Source organism: Malaclemys terrapin, chromosome 1, assembly GCF_027887155.1.
Source record: "Malaclemys terrapin pileata isolate rMalTer1 chromosome 1, rMalTer1.hap1, whole genome shotgun sequence".
NCBI classification, from domain to species: Eukaryota; Metazoa; Chordata; order Testudines; family Emydidae; genus Malaclemys; species Malaclemys terrapin.
This window is the reverse complement of record NC_071505.1, coordinates 63370086-63392917: the sequence shown is the minus strand read 5'-3', so window position 1 is coordinate 63392917 and position 22832 is coordinate 63370086. Positions and strand designations below refer to the sequence as shown.

The window sequence follows — 22832 nt, the reverse complement described above, 5'->3', positions numbered from 1 at the left end:
ATCTTTATTGGTACAGCTCTTTGCTACAATATTTATTACAAAAATGGCTTTCTTCTTTACAGAGTATCATAAAATACTGATGCTCAAATAATTTGTTTGTAGTTCCAAACATCAGTAGACAAAATTAGTTGAAAAATGACAACAAGCACAGGACTGGGAGCCAGGAGTTCATAAGTTCTAGTCTCTGCAATGGACACCTTTGGCCGTAGGCAAGTCAACTTGGGAAAAAATTTCAAAAGGCTACTTCTGGGTGCCTCTGTTTTGGGAACTCAACTTGAGACAGTTTTGGCCTGATTTTCAGAGTTGCTAAGTGCCTTCTACTTCCTTTGATTTTAATAGTGTCTATGGATGTCCAGCACCTCTGGAAATCAGGCCCAAGGGGTCTGAGTTGGGCACAAAATTGAGGCACCCCAAATTAGTGGCCACTATTGGAAAAGTTAGCCTTGATTTCTCTACTTGAATTTTCCATCTGCAAGAAGGGGATGATAATATCAAGCTACTTCACAGGAGGTTTCGTGAAGAATAATTAGCTAATACCTCTAACATCATGAACAATTCCACCCCACCACCTCTTTCTTCTTTTCACTCCCTTTCATTCCTGTATACTAGTTATGAGGACCACCCAACCTTCGTTACTTAATAGTATTTCCAGTTTGCTTACTTCCCACACACGTTTTTCCCGGTATTTATGCTTTGGGACAATAATACAACATTTCACATTCTTAATCTTCTAGTTCCTGTTCAGTGCTTTTTTCTTGGCCACTTGTTGAGTTGCTATCTTTGGCTTGTTCTTGGATAGTTCCTTCTCCTTGTCAAGGATAGGACATCTATTGCAGGTGTCTCTTGAATCACGCCATCACATTCTTTCTTCCTCTTTTGCAAAATTCCATTTTCTGTCACACTTTGTGTACTGGAAATACATGACAGATTCTTTAATATTCAATAAAAGACCTCATGTCCCCTTTACCTTTTCCTAACTAGTTTAAATCCCAGCTAATAAACAGTACCAATTTCAGTCTCAGCAGCTTCTGTGGATACCGTCACATCTAAACATGTGCCTCTCCTCACAGCAGGCATCCCAGTGTTCTGTGAACCAAAACTCCTTCTGTACATCCATTAAGTTTACTGCAATGTTAATATTCTCCTTTCTCCACTGATGTGTGGCACTGAGAGCACCTCTGAAAAGATCAATTTACTTTGTACCAGTTTTCAGTTGTCGTCTTACATCCCTGAAATGTATCTTCATTTTCTCAAATCTCCCTTTCACTTATCTCATTTGTTGCCTGATTGTCAATAGCTGGTAGGGATTCCCCAGTTATTTTTCAGAATATACTTCACTCTTATTATCACATGCTTTATCTTGGCATTCAGGAGGCAAACTACCGTCTTTTTCCCTTGATCTTGGTAACAAATATTTTGGGCTTAGTTCCTCAACACAGAGTCACTAATTAGATTCATTTGCTGCTTCTTTCTTTCCGGTTTCTATTCAGTGCTTTCTTCTTGGCCAGTTGTTGAGTTACTATCTTTGGACTGTTCTTTCTCCTTTTTAAGGACAGGGCATCTATGGCAAGTGTCTCTTGCATCACTCCACACACCTGTCTCTTCTGCTCTTCATACTATTTCTAGTTGCCATACAGTCACTTCTTCCATTTTCTTCACAATGGTCTTTTCTGTTATCTCAGCCTGAGTCTGGTGATTCCACCTCTCATCAAATTTTCCTTCACCTTTTTCTCTCAGCCATTTCAGTTACTATAAAAGGCCTTCCACTTCTCCAAAAACTAAACCAGCATGCACTTTTATACATCTTATACTTTTATACCTATTCACTTCCTACGTATGTAGCTCTACTGGTCTTCATTCAGATATTGAAACATCTTTACTCTTCACTGCCTTAGTTACTTAAATAGCATTCTATGTCCCTGATACATTTTTACTTCAGTTGCTGTCTCTTAGCAAGTCATTCTGTTCTTTCTTTTCATCTCAGAATTGCATCTGTCTGCTGCTTCATAGGGTTCTTCGAGTTAGAGCTCTCGTGTGCCTAACCTCAACACCTTATTATCAACAATGACTTTACTGACCTGCTCTCACTTTCATTCATTCCACACTCAAAATATAGGCTCCCTAGTTAATTATTTAAACCTCATAATCGCTCCCTCTGGAACTCCCCAGTCCAATGTGGTTTTCCTGTTTGCGGCCTAGATAAATACAGTAGTTGTAGAGATTTTCTGTGAAAATGAAATATGAAAATGGCACAGATACCAAATTGGTGTAATACTGAAATACTCTTTTTGGTCTAATTTTAACAGATTCGGTAGCAACAGCATCTGGACCATTGCTAGTCGAAGTTGCCAAAACTCCTGGTGCTGCTCTTGGGGTTGCACTTACTACCTCGATGTGCTGCAACAAACAGGTCATTGTCATAGACAAAATCAAATCTGCAAGTATTGCAGACAGGTGAGTGCTACAGAAGGCCCTACATTATAGGATTACGCATCCATTTGATATCTTATCTGTATTTTTGTTGCTGTTTAAAAAAACTTCCCTTGGCATTTTAGATGAATTTGACTGAAGAAGACGCTCTCAAGGTTGTTAGAGCTTCAAATTAACCCCTCTTGGCAAACAGTAGCTCTATAATGTAGAGCTTTTAAACAGATTCCTGGACGCCATTTTACTTTTGCTCATTCACACGGCATTAAATTACAGAAAAAAACAAACCAACTCCCAACAATACCCTATGTCAGCCCATAAAAAACCACTGTCTCCTCTTTCTAGTATGTCTGAACCTGTTTGCTTATGCTGTGCTACAGAGTAATTTGAAGGTTTGCTTGGGTTTTTTAAAATATAATGCTGCAGCAGTGATTAGCATTAAAAATAAATACCCTGCTGCAATTCTTAAAGTAAGTCCCACAGTATGAAACATCTGTCAAAGTAAGTAAATTTTGAGACTTAGCAACCATGAAGTGCTCTTTTAGGGTGCATCGTTCATTCTTGTGGCACAGTGAAATGGAACTCCTTATACTTGGATTTTTTTCTTATGAAGGTTTTAGAATACCCCTGAGGTATTAGAAAGACTGGCTTCTGTATTTTAGAGTTATTTTATAAGGAAAATCCCTTTTTCAACTCCATTTGAAAAATTCCACCATCATGAGATAAAATTATATTTACAAACAGGAAAAAAAAAAAAGGTTAGATATTTTCCTCCAGATCAGTGGTGAGCAACCTGTGGCCCATGGGTCAAACGCAGCCCATCAAGGTAATCCGCTGGCGAGTCGCCAGGAAATTTGTTTACATTTGCACAGCCGCCCGCAGCTCCCAGTGGCTGCAGTTTGTGGTTAGTAGCGGTGGCCAGCACGTCCCTGTGCCGCTTCCCACAGTCCCCATTGGCCGAGAACGGCAAACCGCAGCCACTGGGAGCTGCAGGCAGCTGTGCAATGTAAACAAACTGTCTGGCGGCCCGCCAGCGGATTACCCTGACAGGCCGCAGGTTGCCCACTCCTGCCCCAGATGGTGTAACCTCTGTAGTAAAGTTGTGGGATCTTTTTTTTAAATTTACCTTAAATATTATGTTTCAGCAGCAAATTTCTCCTGCATGTCCCCAGTCACCCTTCCTTGTAATTCCTCTTTGCCAGTGGTGCTGTTAGTAGCAGCCACTTGTAACAGTGAGTCTACAGCTCCACTGTGGGCTTTACCCTACAGTAGAACCTTTGAGAGTGACGGCCATTGATCCAGAGGGGTTCTCCAGCTCAATGGTGCAGGATGCTTTAATTTTCTCCCTCTGTTTTTTCCCATTCCACAGGGGGTAACCAATTAAAGGAGCTGTCTACTTGACTGGTACGTCGGGATGCTGACTGCTGTGTTTGCATTTCTCAACTCATCCAGTAGCCAGTCTCTTGAGTGCAGCAAGATGTAGCAGCTAGCCCCCTCCCCACCCCACTCCTCGAGTCACCATGCCAGCCCTGGTTTCATTATTTGTTTGACTACTGCATAATTTCATCATCATTTACAGCTTTTGTACTAATAAATGTTTAACTATGAATAACTCAAAAAATGATGAACTGGGTGCTTGTGTGAGGGATATGAGCAGGCTTGCTGAGTCTCCTTAAGCTCTTCTCATTTATTCTGCTGCCATTCACACATATACTAGTAATCAACTAGTACCCCATTCCAATTCTGTGAGTGATGTCTTGACATATACTGTATTTACCGAATTGTATTTAAGATTTGTACTAATAGACTTAAAGTTTGTCCAGTGACAATCCTTATAAAAATATTAATTTTTTCTCTCTAAAAATGTACAGTCTCATAATTGCCATGACCAATTTGAAGGCTATAAAACTCATATACCAAGCAAAGAGCACACTTTATCATACTGAGTTTTTCTTCCTTTGTATAGATGTGGTGCATTACACATAGGAGACCATATTCTGTCCATCGATGGTACCAGCATGGAGTACTGTACATTGGCAGAAGCAACACAGTTCTTGGCTAATACAGCAGACAATGTCAAACTTGAGATCCTTCCTCACCATCAGACTCGGCTAGCATTGAAGGGACCAGAACACGGTAAGGGGATCTGTAGCACTAGATCCCACATCCTCTTTCTTGCATGTTCATATCTACTGCCATTGCTGTAACTTGGGGGAAAGATATTAAGGCAATTTTATCTGTAACCTTTCTTTTCAGCTGTCCGGGTTATGCTTCTGAAAACCTCTTGCAAGCTGTGTACTGTTTGTTTATCTCAATCTATCCTCAGAAATCCCTAAAAATAAGGAGAAAATGTTTTGCTGAAAGTGCCTCTGCATAGTTCCAGTCATATAAAAAAGAGAATTGGTGAATATACCTTTGTAGTTATATGAAAGAAAACAAGCTATCTATGAATTCAGTGAATTATACTCTGAATAGCTTCTCAAAATGGAAAAAATAATATGCATCATTACCAACTTCTTTAAGCATATTCACTTTGAAGGGTATTATGAATGCCCATGGATTCACCTACTTTCTGTAAACCCTGATAAGTTCTTGAGTCTCCTCTCTCAAAATACTTCCAAAAGACTGAATTTCTCTTATTAATAACATTGTCACTGATTGCCATCCTTCTCAAGGGAGCTTTTCAAATTACTCTGCTGCCCAGTTTAGATACTTACAAATTGTAATGTTTGTTTATGGACATTTCCCCAAAGTCCGTACCCTAGTTCAATTTACTGTTTCCTGGTGTTATATTATAATGCTATGCAGAAAGGAACTTTTCCAACCAGACATGTGACACCTGTTTTTATTCAGCCCAAATATGGGGAGTGAATATCTTGTAGATTGGATAATTATGAAAAGTGGTTAATCTCAATTATCCACAGATAAATTCAACCTAATAATATTGTATATCTTCAGCAGAAATACTGGAGATAGATAGATACCTACGGCACTGGGATATCTATGCTGTAGGGAGAGACCCGATGCATTTTAGTGCCAAAGACAGCAATACTTAATCTGTGGCTTCTTTGGTCAAGAGTCTGCTTTATAGGCCTAGATACTTCAGTGATAAGAAATGCTGGTAGATACATGGCTGAATATAGCGCCCTGAATAGGCACCTGATCTATGATCTATTCATTTTATCAGAGAGCAGCAAGCTGTGAACTGATGAACCAGTGTTTTGGATGCCACTTAGTTTCTCCCCTACTGGGATAAATGAAGAGTAGCTCCTGGGATTCCATGTTCTGCCATCTTCCAGTTGGGTCTCCATCCCTCTTCTGCACAGCAGTCTGGAGGGATGAGAGAAAGTGAGGCATGACACCTATGCTCAAAAGCTGTAGATGGGTGGGGGAAGGGGAGACCACGGTTGATGATTTATTTCCTTACCATACAGTTGTGCCAGTATGTTACAAACTATGCAACATCACGAGGCAAAGATGTCACATGTGGCTATTTTGTGGCTGTTTGAAACTCCCTTTGAGGATGAAGTGGCTCTCTTCTGTTAAAAGTTGAGTACCATGGCCAAAAGATTCTATTCAGTAGCAATCTGTTTGTACAGCTGATTATAATTTGCTTTTTAAGACAATACTAAATACTTCAAGGTCTTCCTTCAAGACTTCGTGATATACCATTCACCTTCACCTAACACAGCTGCAATCTGGAGGCCCGTATAGTTGTTGTGCTGCGTATGGGCATTGAGCTTTGTGAAATGACATCAAGAGGATTCAGTGACATGTATGCAAGGATATCTTTCTAGGGGAGCTCTCCCTAGACAACGAGGCAGCTGCCTTAAATTAACCAGAAGAGCCCAAATGTTTTGAGAATAGATTCCCAGGTGGTGCTACTTAAAAACCACAGCCTACTCAAGAGGAAACATGCTTTATAGAAACATATGTAGCCTTGGGAACAATCCTTCATTGGCTGAGAGATGGACTGGATGATTTAAAAGTACTTCGCATCACCATCTTCTATGATTTCATGATCTGTTGAGTCATTAAGGCTCTCGCTGTTGAACGCAGTTATCGTTCACCCTAGAATGTGCGCTGAATTATGAACTGACAAAAAATAACAAAAAACCACCCAACCCAAAATCAAACCAAAATACCCAAAGAGAGTTAATGGAAGAATAAAGAGTTGAGCCAAAAAGAAAGGGAAAAAAAGCGCAAGAGACCCGATTTGTTTTTAAGGTTTTTTTTTCTTTTATATTGAGATGCCAAGCTCATTCCTTTGTCTACTGCTGCCCCATAAATTTTACTGCAGCATTAAGAAGTCCTCGGCCGGTGTAGCTCAATGAATTACTAACGTACATGCTATAGGTTTATACAGAATTCTTATTGAATTGGAATGAGCATTCTGCAAGATATGGAAACTTATTTTGTATGGACTTTCCACCTCATAGGACACTTTTTACACCTATCCACAGTTCAAGGGGAAAAAAATCAAGAGCTGCCAGACAATTTCCTGCTGGAAGCAGCCTTTTTAATTAAACAGGGCTCATAGCAATCTGAATATAATGAAAATCCTCCTGGCCATATTATTCTTATCAGATTTTAATTTTTATACTGTGGTTAAAGCTCAGAAATTGACATAGATTATCAGAAGAAGAATCAGTTGAATTTGAAAAGTTATGATAGGAAACTACAGTAAGTTTGATTCATTAAAACAAAATATTGAGATAGATTGTTACTAGGGCTGCTGGGATTTTCCTGGCCACATTACCCTGCTTGATATGTAAGTTTTTATAGACTTCTTCAAGGTTGCTTTTATTAGAATTAGATCAGTGAGCTGTTCAGGCATCAGTCTATTGGACTTTGAAGTGAAGTTTAGTGGTTCTGTCCAGGAACTGAATGTCCTAATTTCACTGCAGGTGACCCTCAAATGGTTTATAAAGTGGTGTTGGCAAAACATATTTTATTTTTTAAGTCCAATACGTTCCTTTCCTTTTACCTTCCCTCACCTACCCTTTGTTGTAATGAAACATTCCACTGGGGTTGGGGAGGGGGAGGGAGGGCAATCTCTACTTAGATACAAAAGATTTAGTGTATTCAGCCAAGAAAGAGATCCTACTTCTATAATATAAAAGAGAGAAAAACTATAGCTTTTCCTCTGGCATTTAGTTAGGCCTTGGACCAAATGTAGCTCATAGTGTTTGATAAATCCCACCTCATCTTTCAATATAAAGGTGAAGCCAGCGGTGACTACAGGCAGTGCTTAATTTGTTCTAGGGCTTACCAGGGTTGACACCTCCAGACTTGGCAGTTCATAGCCTCGGCACCTCTGGTGCTGCGCCAGATATGAAAGTTAAAAAATTGCTTGAGCCTGGCACCTAATTGTTTGAGCCACAGCACCTCTTTCATTACAAATTAATCACTGACTACAGGTCACAAAACACTGTGTTCCATCTTGTTCAGAGTGAACAGACCACTGTGCATCTAGAGATGCATCTCGGTACTAAAAATGAGGGTGGCTATTATCTGTACCATTTTGTATAATTTAGGAGCAGTGCCCTGGCTTTTGGCAAATCGATCAACATGTGCCATTCCCTTGTCCCCTCCCCCCCCCCATTTATTTTTTTGACAAATTTTGGCAATTCCCATTTTGAGCACAAACGTGAGAGTAGGAATCAAATATGGTCTTAATTTTAATCAGGAAAAGGAAAAGATCTGACGATCACGCTGCAAAACCATAAATAGTGACTTTAGACTTTTGTTTTGTCCTTATTAGTCAGGCCCCAAGATAGGATTTTTGTGTTGATGGTTGAGTGAAGTAGTTTATTGCCCAAGGTAGTATAACCACCAGTGATGGATGCTTGCAAAATTAAAATGTCATAGCAGAAAATTGAAATGACTGACATGTAAACCACTTCAAGTCATTATGGGAAATGTGATTTATAGTCCCTTTTTATTTTCTTAATATATACAAGTCCTGCTAATGCGGGTGGAGATTTGCAAACCTGTAATTACTAGTCATATATCATACATCTCAATAATGTTGACTTAAGTATTTTTCAAAAAAGTTTTTAATCTTAGCTCTTAAGGCCAGAGGGAGATTAGAAATTGATTCAGTACTTATCTTTGGGGGGTAAAAAAAAAGCCATAAGAGGCATTATTTCTGGGAAGATGAAAGGTTTCCATCTCTGAAGTTGATCACGGTGTTTGCTGATCACCAAGAAAAGGGACAAAGCCACATTAATTTTTCCCCTTTTCAAATTGCTTTCATTTTTGTTACTTTTTATTTATGCAATTCAGTTACCTCTCCCTCTTCTCTGGTCCCTTTTTGTTTTCTTATTTCCTGTCATCCCTTCATGCGGGCAGTGAAGGTTCAAAGGAGCAACAGGCAACTTACCTGGGATTCCTGTGCCAACAACCACAGCAGCCTCCTCACCTACCACCATTATAACACCTACCACCCTGACCATTGCAGGATGCCAGCCTTGAAATTCCAGAAAACGCCTCCTCAAAAAAACCCTCGTAATGTTCCACGCTTTTTCCTCCTGACATATATTTTTTTTCTTCTTCTTCCTCTCATACTTCTCTCATTTCGGTTCACACTTTTTTCATAACTATGACAAGGTTATTTCTGACAACTTATGCCTTTTTCTTTCTTTAATTGGACAGTCTTTGTAGATGGGGAAAGGCTTGAAAATTCTCAGTGACCTGGTTGTTAAACCATATTACTAGATCATTCGGTTTCAGCACCTTATGTGCATCATGATCATCGAATACAAAGAATGGCTTACAAATGTTATGTCAGAAATCACCTATTAAAAAGGCATTTTTAGAGTCAGTATCCAGACACATTGATTTACATTGTGTCTCAAAAATATTTATTTTATGTACTTTGCTTAAAATAAGGTATATAGTACATATTTTTGTGTCTACAGTGTCTTTGCTAGTTCCTAGTTCCTTTTATGCCTCACATGGTGTTGAAATTCTGGTTATGCTGTTATCTAGGGTCACACCTAAGGTTTGATGTGTGTGTTTGTTACTAGATACACAAACCATTTTTGTGCACCATGCACACTGTCTGATTCATGAGTGAGTTGCAGGCTTATGTTGCATTGTTCCCTGCTATAGAGTGCTATGTGCCAAGTGTCCAATTTTTTACAGCAGCTCTGGTGTCTTCGTCCTTCTCTCCTACCTCCATGAGTGCATACAGCCTGAGTTCCCTGAACATGGGGACCTTACCTCGCAGCCTCTACTCCACCAGCCCACGCGGAACAATGATGAGGCGGCGAATGAAAAAGAAGGACTTCAAAAGCTCATGTAGGTGGTAATAGCGGTCATTTGAAGTGTGCGACAGACGGGCTGGGGAAACAAGATGAAAGAAAAGGCACAAAATGTACTGCAGTTTTACTTTGGTAAATGTATTAAAGAGAAGTAGCCAGGAGAGCAGCAATAGTTTAGGTGTCCGTGTGTTCGATTTGGGGGGCAGGAATCAGCAATGTGCAGTGTTGGCATCCAGCACTAAAATGGGTTGATTACTTCTAGTTTGTGTAACCCAGGATTAAAAATATATATTATTTTAGTGTCGTTTGCTTCGGTACTCTCTGGGTGGGTATGCAGTGCTAGTTTTGGACCCCTCCAATACTTAAACACAGTTGGGTGAGTTTATTCATTATTCAGTTTGTACGAGGCAACTATCTAAAATCATTACAGTCATCATAAAAATACATACCATTTTAATATATGAGGTTGCTCTGGCGAACAGCCATTAATAGAGCTATCCTCCATGAACTTATCTAATTATTTTTTGAAGCCACTTATACTTTTGGCCTTCACAACATCCCCTGGCAACAAGTTCCACAGGTTGACTTGCGTTGTATGAAGAAGTACGTCCTTATGTTTGTTTTAAACCTGCTGCCTATTGTGCCCCTGATTCATATGTTATGTGAAGGGGTAAATAAAATTTCCTTATTCTCTTTGTCCACACCATTCATGATGTTGTAGACCTCTACGATATCGTCCCTTAGTCATCTGTTTTCTAAGATGAACAGTCCCAGTCTTTTTAATCTCTTCTCATATGGAAGCTGTTCTTCTGTACTTCTGTAACTTTTCCATTTCAAGTATATCTTTTGTGAAATGGGGTGACCAGAACTGCACGCAGTATTCAAGGTGTGGATGTACCATGGATTCATATAATGGCATTATGATATTTACTGTCTTCTTATCTATCCCTTTCTTAATGGTTCCTAACATTGTATTAGCTTTTTTTTTATTGCTGCTGCACATTGAGCAGACATTTTCAGAGAACTATCCACAATGACTTCAAGATCTCTTTCTTGAGTGGTAACAGCTATTAGACCCCATCATTTAGAATGTACAGGTCTGTCTCATCTTACGCGGGGGTTCCGTTCCGCAGTTAGCACGTAAAGCGAAAACTGCGTATAGCCAAAATTCCATTGAGTTAAATGGCGGGCGAAATCGCCCGCACTACAGGTATAGTATTAAAATTGTTATTTTTCTCTTTTTTTTTTTCCCAACCGCGTAAAGTTGAAATTGCGCATGTTAAATGTGCGTAAGATGCGACAGACCTGTATAGTTGGAATTATGGTTTCCAATGTGCACTACTTTGCATTTTTCAGACAATGAATTTCATCTGCCATTTTGTTGCCAATCACATAGTTTAGTGAGATCCCTTTGTAACGCTTTGCAGTCAGCTTTGGACTTAACTATCTTGAGTAATTTTGTATTGTCTGCAAGCTTTGCCACCTCACTGTTTATCCTCTTTTCCAGATCATTGTTGAATATATTGAACAACACTGGTCCCAGAACAGATTCTTGGGGGACCACACTATTTAGCTCTTTCCATTGTGAAAACTGACCATTTTTTCTTACCCTTTGTTTCCTATCTTTTAACCAGTTACTAGTCCATGAGAGGACCGTCCCTATTATTCCATGTCTGATTAGTTTGCTTAAGATCCTTTGATGTGGGACTTTGTCAAAGGCTTTCTGAAATTCCAATTACACTGTATCAACAGGATCACCCTTGCCTTTTGCTTGTTAACTCCCTCAAAGACCTCTAATAGATTGGTGAGGCATGATTTCCCTTTACAAAAGTTGTGTTGACTTTTCCCCAACATATTGTATTCAGTTATGTGTCTGAATATTCTGTTCTTTACTATAGTTTTAAACAACTTGCCTGGTACTGAAGTTAGGCTCACTGGCCTCTAATTGCCAGGATCGCCTCTGGAGCCTTTTAAAGAAATATTAGTGTTACATTTTCTATAGTCTAGTCTGGTACAGAGGCTGATTTAAGAGATAGGTTACATACCATAGTTAATAGTTCTGCGATTTCATATATGAGTTCCGTCAGAACTCTTGGATGAATACCATCTGGTCCTGGTGACTTATTACTGTTATCAAGTAGTTGTTCCAAAACTACTTCTATTGACATCTCAATTTGGGAAACTTCCTCAGATATGTCACCTAAAAAGAATGGCTCACGTGTGACAATCTCCCTCACATCCTCTGCAGAGAAGACCAATGCAAAAGTATTAATTTTGCTTCTATGCAATGGCCTTGTCTTCTTTGAGTGCTCCTTTAGCACCTTGATCGTCTAATGATTGTTTGGCTGCTTTCCTGCTTTTGATGTACTTAAAATATGTTTTGTTGTTAGTTTTTCTGTTTTTTATTAGTTATTCTTCAAATTCTCTTCTGGTCTGCTTAATTATAGTTTTATATTTGACTTGCCAAAGTTTATGCTCCTTTATATTTTCCTCAGTAGGATTTGACTTCCAATTTTTGAAGGATGCCTTTTGCCTCTAACCACCTCTTTTATTCCGCTGTTTAGCCATGGTAGCCTGTTTTTGATCTCTTACTGTTTTTGATTGGGGTATACATTTAGTTTGAGCCTTTATTATGGTGTTTTTAAATAGTTTCCATGCAACTTGCAGGCATTTCACTCTTGTTACTGTTCCTTTTAATTTCTGTTTAACTAGCTTCCTCATTGTTGTGTAGTCCCCCTTCTTGAATTAAATGCTACTGGGGTGGATTTCTTTGGTATCTTCCGCCCTACAGAGATGTACATTATGGTCGCTATTACTGAGTGGTTCACCTATATTTGCCTCTTGGACCAAATCCTGGGCTTCACTTAAGACTTAACCAAAAAATGCCTCTCCCCTTGTGGGTTCCAGGACAAGCTGCTCCAAGAAACAGGTATTAACAGTGTCTAGAAATGTTATCTTTGCATCCTGTCCTGAGATGACATGTATCCCAGCCAATATGGGGATAATTGAAATTCTCCATTATTACTGAGCTTTCTATTTTTATAGTCTCCCTAATCTCCCTGGGCATTTCATGATAAATAGGTACCAGATACATTGAGCAGAGGGGCCATTTTTATATAGTTATTTTGCTAACTCCAGGCCCACTTTAAGTAGAGCATGTGAAACTACTGTCTTTCATTCTGAGAGTTTTTGCACATGATCCTGCAATCTGATACATAATGATAAACTTCCTGTACCTGCACCAAGCCCTGCTGTCTTGAATTGGACTCTGCACAGACATAAGGGTTGGCCCACATGGAGATCTATTGAGGTCAATGGATGTTTCTGCTCGGTTCAGCCTGCAGGATTAGGGCATTAGTCAGAGATAAATTTTCACTATTTACACTGTGGAACAAGTTTCTCTTGGGGATGGTAGTAATGGAAATTGTGGGATTCCACCACAACACAAAGCACCACCCCCTCTCAAAAATCTGCCATTGTCACAGCAAAATGGCAGTTTCTCGTCAATGTAAATCATCTCTGATTTTTGTGGGAAATAGCAAATAACTCCATGTGAGACTGGGGGAGGGCGGGTGTTTGCCTGTTTCTTTAGCAGTACAACTCTTTTCATACAGTTTTGCCCTTCATCAGATTTTTTATCTGATCTGCCATTTGATCCAATACACATTTTGACATATCATCTGCTAATATATCCTTTAAGATCATTAGGAGATACTGCATGAATCCATATTGTGGCATTGATAAGATTAAGTATTATAAAGTATGAATCTCTTTCTTTCTCTATGCGTGCAGAGAGACAGAGGGATTATTATACAAATACTAATTGAGTTGGAAAGGGATAGCAGTAAAATACTGCCCAAGGCAAAAATATTTCCTGAGATGGTGGTATCCTGTCAGACTGTGGTCATTTTGTGCAATTGAAGAAACTATTATTATCTGAGGCAATTTTATTACTGCTCTTGCCTCTGGAGACCGTCACTACCTATTTTTATGATATTTTTAGAATGTTTTCAATAAACATACGTCTTTCAGTCAAATTCTCCCCTGTGCAGAGCGCCAACATAAAAGGGTGTAAGTGGCACATGGGCGGGGCTTCGTACTGACACTCTGTCCAGAGGTGATTTTCACACTTTAATCACATACACACTGCAACATCTGAGAATGGTTCCTGCATTAAGGAGAAACTGGGAATGCAACCAACCCAGGAAGTGATATTAAACCTCATGCTTCAGGTTTTAAACCAATCCCTAACAAATAGAGATTAGGAAACATCTAAAGTGGGGTTACCCCATATCTGATAACATCTGATCAGATTACCCCACATCTGCCCACTGTGGAGTCTTTATGTAACCACACACCTTCTGGGTGTGGTGTTCTGTCCCATCTAGTGGCACCAAGACCACTTAGAGATTAATGAGTTTGCTCTACAGCCTTAGCTAAGGGCCATATGGCTTTTAGCTCATGAAGTAGAGGCTCATGCATTTAGCTCCAGAGGTCCCAGGTTCAATCCCGCCCGCCGATGACCGGGGTCTGTCGGTGTTACACTTACACCTTCCTCTGAAGCATCTGGTGCTGGCCATTGTCATAGACAGGACACTCCATTAGATGGCAATTCTTATGTCCCTCAGAGAGATGGCCACTTCCACTGCAGAGCAGAAAAATTTGGACAAGCCTGCCAGCTCCTTTTGTAGGGGATTAATGGGAGACTGGTCAAATGTCCCTGCTTGACAACAGTGATTTATGTCAGATGTAGATTGTTGCCCTTTCCCTAGAAGAGCAATAGGACAATCTGTTTTGGGTTTAGTGATCAATTTCTAACCAGTCAGATTGTTGTGGAACAGTTTTAAATGTAAGTTGTAATAAATCTCTGAGAGGGAAAGGGAGAAGATATGTTGGTGAAGGGTGCTATAAAGTTTTCATTGCCCCTTGTTAGAAAAACCTGCATAACTAATATGATCATCCCAAACTCGTGGTAACAAAGGGTACTATAAACATTTTATTGCTGTGAGTTTACAATGATTGTAATACTTATACAGGGCTTCCCAAACATGTGGTTGTGAAAATTTAAGACACCTCCATGCCATCACATACTTTATTTATGCCACTTATTTTTTCCTCTTCCTCTGCTTTTTCACCTTTGAAGTATTTTACTTACTATGGAAACAATTATGTCAGTGTTTGGGTAGAGTTTAAATCCCCAAATGCTGTGCAGTGTGGCTATGTAAATAGGATAGATGAAATTTATACTAGGGTTGGTGAAATATAAGAGTTGACGTGATGGTTTTCGTGGAATTAGAGATGGTCTTGGGAATCCCTGGTTTGTTTGTTTTTATGTTTTTCACAAAACCTCATTGCTGGTGATCCCTTTGATTTTTGGTGCCGCCTCGCAGCAAGATCTGGTGACACAGCAGCTCTGCCTCAGTTTACCTCTTTTGATATGTTGCCTGCCTTCTTGCCTGCTTGTTGCTTCCTTGTTCTGACCTTAGCTCTCTGTCCAGGTCCCTGATGGTTCTTTCCCCTCTCAGGGTGTTAAAAAGCCCAATACTTCAGGAGGCCGGTGGCTCTAGATGAGAGGTACTCAGTCCCTGACCCCTTCAGGTATGGTTCACTTGTTCAGGGCCTTAATCAGCCCCCTTCCTGGGTTTGTAGGGGAACCCAGACCCGGCCACTCCTCTGGGTTCCAGGCCAGGGACCCTGTGCAAAGCGGTTGGCTCCAAACTCTCCCCACCTCTTACTGTTTCCCTGGCAGCTTCCTACCAGGCTTGTCTTGCAGGCTGTTCCTCCAAGTCACTCCTGTAGTCCCCTCCTCCAGAGGGTCTGGTCTCCTGGTCTTGTCACCAGCCTGTTGCTGAAGGTTCTTGTTTTCCATGGCTTCTCAGCCTTCTGCTCTGCAGTCCTTTTACCACTGTAGTTGTTGTGAGTCCACCAGTCAGCCCTAGCTGAGCAGGCAGCTAGTTTCCCTATTAACCCTTTAGTGGTTGACACAGCATGGGACACCCCATGACAATCATCTCTCATGTTTTGCTGTCATTGGCTAGTTTCTCCACTGCCTCTAGGAATATGGAGCATTTTACATTTGCCAGAGTTCCCCTGCTAACTTGTAATTATGCAGCTAAAATAATCCCCCATTCACCTTTTAATAATTCTTGTCCTTCTGTCACTATTAGAGGAATAAAAATAACAAATATGCAACCCCCATATTCAGGATTACAAATCTACATACTGCATAGCACATAGTAAACCAATCCCCAGGAAGGCCAACAATATTACACATAGGAGCATTTAGTAAAATAACTGCTTGCATATTCAATGTATGTATAAAAACATGCAATAAACTAGCCCTCAGCATTAACAAAGATTCACTGGGGCCAGTATCCTACATGCTCTTCTTGCAGAAATACACCAATAGAACTCAAAGCCCTAATACACCATAATCAAACTCCAGACAAATTTTAGGGACAGGGAAATTTCCAAAGGTTTGGACTCCAGTTCTCAGAAGCATCCAAAAGTTCAGATATTCATCCAAACTATTTTAACCAATGAAGGCCTTAACCAACCCCCATGTCTCCATTCATCCTTGATGTCTTTTAAGATGGAGGCCTGGTGTTCTTAGTCCTCCCTTCTTACCAGTCTCTTCAAGAGTGTGTCATGTGGCTGTTTCTACCTACATATCCTGGACTTCCAAAAGAGGGAAATGCCATGCAAGGACTGCCCCTTCCTCTATCCACAGAGCCTTTTAGATGTCCCTCAAGTAGTTGGAAGTGGCACAATCTGATCCCTACTGCAGTTAAACTACAGGATCCAGACGCCCTTGCACAGTTGCTAAAGCTTTGGGGCCTTCACTGCACACACCCTAGAGGCTAGGCCAGGGGTAGGCAACCTATGGCACGCGTGCCGAAAGCGGCACGCGAGTTAATTTTCAGTGGCACTCACACTGCCCGGGTCCTGGCCACCGGTCTGGGGGGCTCTGCATTTTGATTTAATTTTAAATTAAGCTTATTAAACATTTTAAAACCCTTATTTAATTTACATACAACCATAGTTTACTTATATATTATAGACTTATAGAAAGAGACCTTCTAAAAACGTTAAAATGTATTACTGGCACGCAAAACCTTAAATTAGAGTGAATAAATGAAGACTAGGCACACCACTTCTGAAAGGTTGCCGACCCCTGGGCTAGGCAGAAAGTATCCCTCTACTGGCAGCTGTGGATGGCAGGTTTGTGCAAACCCTCCAGTGGAGTTTTATTGGTTGTCAGATTTTTTAATATTTTTTTAACTTTGGTGGCACACTTAGACTCTGTAACTACATGAACAAAATATACATTTGAAAGTGTTTCAGCACTGTAAGTATTAGGCCCTAATTTCAGTTGAATATCAGAGCTGTCATGAAGGAAGTTGAGGGAGGGAAAGAAGTTGAGTTATTGGTGATGGGAGAGAGGGATGTGAATGGAATGGAATAATTGTAATTTGATGTTAAAGGGGAATGTGTGCGATTATGAACTGTTAGGAGGTTTGCTTTGCAAGGACTTGGAAACTTCTGGCAGGTAGGTGGGGCATCTGATAACATGGGTCTATACTTATGTCACTATCTAAATTTTCAGTTTTCAGATTATTGAAACTAGAGGTTTTTGTTTGTTTTTCATTCTTACTACATATGGATGTTTAGTATTTACAAGACATTTGAGTATGAATTTATCTAACTCGGCATGTCTCAAGTTGAAGGAAGTGGTTAGAAAGAAGCTATGGGATGGGTGAAGTAATTCTTGTAAAGTAAAATATAAACATTATCAAGATTTGAGTAGCAAAAGAGAGAATATTCATGCTCATCTCAAAAAGTGCAGAAAACTAGCTTCAAAATCAACTGTCCTCTTGAATGAAACCTCGAAGTGAAAGAGAATAACATTGATGAGCTTGATTTCGCAAGTGAAATATTTTGATGCCATTGTCGTCACTGAATATTCTACAGTAATCAGATACTATGATAACACGGACAGTAGAAGTACCTAGATAGATACCTAGTCATGGAAATATAATCATAATCATGATCGTAACTTTAGTCACAGCTCTTCAACATCTGCTTCATTCAAGATGCCAGCCCATCCACAGTTCTTCGGCTCCTAAAAAATGGCAAAGATCAATTGGTGATTATGCCATTAAAATAATTGTGTAAAAAAATTGAAGAATTTGAAATAAGACTGAAACATTTTACCTTAGATATACTCCTCAAGACAGATTTCAACTTGCAAGTGAAGAAACAAAAGGAAAAGTTTAAAGAACAAAAAGAACTGGCGTTGACATTAGTGCAAAATGCCTGGTTGAATATGAGAAGTGGCCTGATAATGGCATAAGCATAGAGAAAAATGTATGCCTACTTAAAATATTGATTCTGTGTCTGAAAATAGACCCTCAGAATATTTTGCCTGAGTTGCTGATGATGCCACCCAAAAGGGCAGATAAAACTATGACATGGAGGTCTTCACGATTTGCTTATAAAATGAAAAAATTTAGAACTCTCAGATGTAATCATTCTCTGACCTATTCATGATTAGTGCACTATTTAAACCTCATTGAGTAAGAAGCAATATCTAACACAATCCTAATGAACATTGTAGAAGTTTAAAAAAATTCTTCATCTGCCACCCTCAGTCTCATGGTAGGTTGACTGAAAAAGTTTAAATTATACGCCAACAAGTCATGTCACAAATTTTTGAAAAACAAAAACATTGGAAAAGCTAAAATGGCCTCATAATTTTAAAGCCATTTTCAACCAAAAAAGTCATTTGAAAAATGTCAGTCATCTGTATTAGGAATTCGTATTGATCAAGAGGAGACCTTCAATCAAAATATCGCACCCATTTTACATAGCAAGGGATTCTGCAAATAGGCACTACATTTACAAAATGACTCAAGGAGGTTTAAGGGACTTGACAGTTTACATGCTGATGATGCTACGGTCAGCATCTCAGGGGAAATTGGCCTGATCTTAGCAATAAAGAACTGGAACCACAAACTCACAAAATCAAAAACCGATTCAGAGAAGCCATAGAATCTTTCTTTTCCATAGCTTACAGAGTTCAATCTAAATACAAAAGTCATAGGTGAAGCCAGGACAGAAAAAGAAGGCTGAAATGTGGCTGATGGGATGTAACCCCAGTTCCTTTCCTCTCTTCTGACATTCAACATGAAGCTCCAGAGTTCTTCCCCAAATCTATATGTGTAAACTAGATTGTGGCACAGTTCATTAAATCAAAATGGTGGGAAATAGTTGAAGTAAAATTGCAGAAGACAATTGAATTGAATTTGTCAATTTATAAAAATACATGCACGCCTATCTAGCCAGCTTTGTTTTTTGTCAAGCATGTTTTTAGTATATTCAGATTGATTTGGTCAAAACTTTATAGTAGTTTAGGTGCCAAAAAAAAAGTTGGTAAAAAGATATTGCTAATGAATGACATATATAAAAGAGTGGAAGGCCTAAGCAGTTGGTAGACTGGGGACTCCGTTATTGCATTCTTGTGTTTTACTTGCAGAATTGTTAGCTTTTCATTTTGGACAGTGTGTGCCTTTTTGTGATTGAGAAATAGTCCCTTTTATGTTTGCTTCAAAGAACTTGCTATCTAAAATTAGACTAAACAGGAAGATGATGCACTAAACAGGAAGATGATGACCAAAAAAAAAAAAAAATGAGGAGTGGAGAATTAAGGGAAGCTAATAAGAATACAGGGTACTTTTAGCTGAGGAGGCTGCTTAAGGTTATGGAGTGAGGAGTTTGTTTGTTTTTATAATACATTCATAGTCAATATCTTTTTTGGGGTGGCACCTAATTAGATGAGTGGAAGATAAGTGACATGAAAAAACAGTCTTGATGCCCTGATATAAAACCATTGAAGCCAATGGACAGACTCCTATTGACTACAGTGGGTATTGAATGAATTTGCAAATTGAGTTTGCAAAATCATATTAATTTGAAACTCAAAGCAAAAAACTAGTGCTGTAAACCCTAAACTGAAGGAAATGTTTACACAAATCCCAAGGAAGGAAAACCAATGTGATTTTTCTACGGCTGTGCTAACAACTTGCAAAATGCAAAACGTATTTAATAACAAGTAGTAACTTTGTTTTTGCTCATTAAAAAAGGACAAAGCAAACTGTCCCTCAGATGAGTCATTAAATTTTAGCTAATTCCTTGTAGGCAGAAATGAGCCTTGAAGGAATTTAGGGGAGGAGTGGGCAGTAGCCTAGATTTGTACTGGAAAAACACTTGTAGTGCCATAAGTGCTGGAGGATTTAGGGATACCGCTGCAATAGTGCTTTACTGGTTTGACTAGAAACAGAACGAATTGCTGCCCGTCCTCTTTGTATAAGATAATAGTGTCTTCCAGTGGCTACATATAAATAATAATAAAAGACCTCATTAGGCAGGGATCAATGTACCCAAGGGCACTCTAATCCTTTTGTGTAGGTATCGGTGTTGAATCTCAAAGTCATTTTTCTCTTGACTTGTGCCGCAGTGCAGTCAGTTGAAATGGAATGGGAATAAAGAGAGAGCAAAAAAGTCTGTCAGAAACATAGGAATCTTGCAAGCACAGGGGGGGCTTTCTATAGGAGTTATAAGATCAGTCTTTTTGAAGGACCTTATAGAACTTCTTTCCCCAAATATGTTTGTCTATACTGTGGTATAAAGCAGAAAAGGGTGGTTAATTGGTATTACATAGCTCAAATAGCCTGACATAAATGTTAATGAGAAATAAACACGACAGGTGGTGAGATTTCCTACCTCTCTAGGACATTTGCCCGGTTGCTAATGAATAAAATATTAGAGATTTTCAAAGAAGCCTACAGGAGCTAGCAGAGCCATAACTAAGGATTTTAGTGCCCAAGGTGAGCAAGCATATTTGCATCCCCTAGAAACGACCCATGGTGGGGCAACCAGGGTCACGTCCCCGCTCCATCCCCCTAGATTTCTGCCATTTAGCACAGATGTTTTAAAAATGTTCCTCCCTAGGGGCATGCGCCCCACAGTTTGAAAACTGTTAACTCCTGCAAGGAGCTGGCAGGGAGTCGCCTGGCCGCTTGGAACTCTGACTCTCCACCCTGTGGGAGCCAAAGCACTGGCTGGCTGCCCATGAGCTCTCCCCTGCCCTGCTCCCTCTGCCCGGCCTGGCACTCCCCAGACAGGGTGGGCAGCACAGCTCCAAGCTGTTCCCCATTGTGCTCTTGCCTCTGCCCTGAAGGAGCCTGGTGCTGACCAGGGCCAACCCCTGCCCATGGATCCTGGCTGCTATGAGATGCTCCCTCTGGAGTACTCATCCCTCTTGGGCACCTGTCTCTCAGCAGTCTGGTCACACCCCATTCACCGCCCAGGGACCTGCCATTGCAGCTGGGTCATTCTCCCCACACTCCCTGCATGCAGAGTGGAATCACCTCTTGTGCTCCTTGCCTGCCCTGCCCCAGCCCTGTGGCTGACAGTCACACAGCCCAAGCTCTCACCTTGGCCATGTGAACCTGGTGCTCAGCGGCTGCTGCTGGCAGGGTGGACTCACTTCTGCCAGCTCTGGAAACCCAGGCTGTGAGAACAGAGCGACCTCTAGGGTTACAGATTTCATGTTCCCAAAGAGAGGACACTGCTGGGGGGAAGAGGAGGAGAGAGGGAGCTGGGGGGGAACAGTTGGGGGGGCGCTGGAGCGGATATTTGGGGAACGCTGGAGGGGGTAGCTGCGGTGGGGGTACCCACTGGAGGTGTGGGGCAGTGTCACTCCCTGTCACGGTGATAGGGCAGCTGGCGCAGGCTCAGAATGCAGCACCAGCTGTCAGTCAGCGCCTCCCTTTAGACCTCTCCTGCTCCCCAGGGCTGAGCAGGGCGCCATTTCAGATTTTGGTATGGGGGGCAACTTTGACCGTGATTCCATGGACTACTTACGCACCTGAAAATTCTAGGCTTTTTTCAGATAACTTAGAAATTAGCACTGAATCTAATTCCTATATAAAGAAAGAACAAAATGTATATAAACACCAATTAAAGCTGTATTTTAAGTTTATATGTAACTTTAGAACAATCAGGAGATAATACAGCAAGATATTCCCAATCCCAAAACTGTTCGGCTGTGTCCTACCATTAAATCAATAAGACCCTCATTCAGCTCAGTTGATAGTGGGGAGAAGCCTGTGCTTTGGGAATGGGAGGAGTCCGTTTCAATCCCTATGGCCAGGATTGAGTCCCATTTGAGGAGGAGGTGCCTCAGTGACTGAGGGGCCTGTTGCTCTCGGGGGAAAAATCTGGATTTGGGAATGACAAATCCCAAGATCCCATTGTCACGCTGCCTGGTGTGGGACGCAACTAAGAGCGTCAATCTCGGGTCAGAATGCCAGAATACAGGGCATGTACCCCAAACTGGTGGTATATTCTATCACAAGATTTCACCAAACCTGTAACAAATGTGTGCTTCCAAAATACTATACTAGTTATTATGTAGCCACAGACAGTCCCCTTCAGGCTCCCTAGCCCCTCATGCACCACTCAGACAAAGCAGACTTTTGTGATAAATGATTATTAAAACTAAGAATCACATATATTAGGTTCTTCCAGTTCCAAAGACCCCGACACACACTTCAGATCATACCCCAAAACCACACTGTTAGCCAATCCTTTAGTAACTAAAAACTAAAGGTTTATTAATATATAAAAAAGGAAGAGTATTATTAAGAGGTTAAAATGAATCATATACATTACAATTGATTTCAGAGTTTGTAGATCAGGTTAATACAATGATGTTAAATCTGCCAGTTTGTAATAAGTCTCTCTGGTTCATCCCAAATATTGGGATCCTCAGTCCATTGTTCAAAGCTCTTCTTTGTTAGAAGTCATAATCCAGAGATGTGGAGCAGGAAAGAGAAGCCGCGCCGGTGGAAATTATGGGATGGAAGCATTTGGTGCACAGAGATTTCTTATGCTGATGTCAGAAGTTAGATCTGAATAGCTGGTTCTCAGGGCAAGCTTTGTCTATCTAGGCACGTGTGCAATGAACAGGCTGGTGTGTATGTGCACCATGTACCTTTTGTGATTCCCCTGGTTGTCATGGGCCCTACACTGCTAACAGATAGCAGAGATTCTCTGTTAGCTCAGGCCTCAGGG

The 22832-nt window shown here is 40.5% G+C and overlaps 1 protein-coding gene across 11 annotated transcripts in view; it reads left to right on the top strand.

Moving 5' to 3' along the window:
* The window catches only part of GRIP1 (glutamate receptor interacting protein 1), a 357507-nt gene that overhangs the window by 276127 nt on the left and 58548 nt on the right, over nt 1-22832 (top strand). For 4 of the 11 annotated variants that reach the window (XM_054025809.1, XM_054025827.1, XM_054025880.1 and 1 more), the window contains exons 8-11: nt 2307-2454; nt 4394-4563; nt 8782-8937; nt 9577-9732. In XM_054025809.1, coding sequence (XP_053881784.1) covers nt 2307-2454; nt 4394-4563; nt 8782-8937; nt 9577-9732 — 630 coding nt within the window. The remainder of the gene's footprint in view (nt 1-2306; nt 2455-4393; nt 4564-8781; nt 8938-9576; nt 9733-22832) is intronic. The other 7 variants (XM_054025854.1, XM_054025871.1, XM_054025898.1 and 4 more) reach the window with 3 other exon arrangements.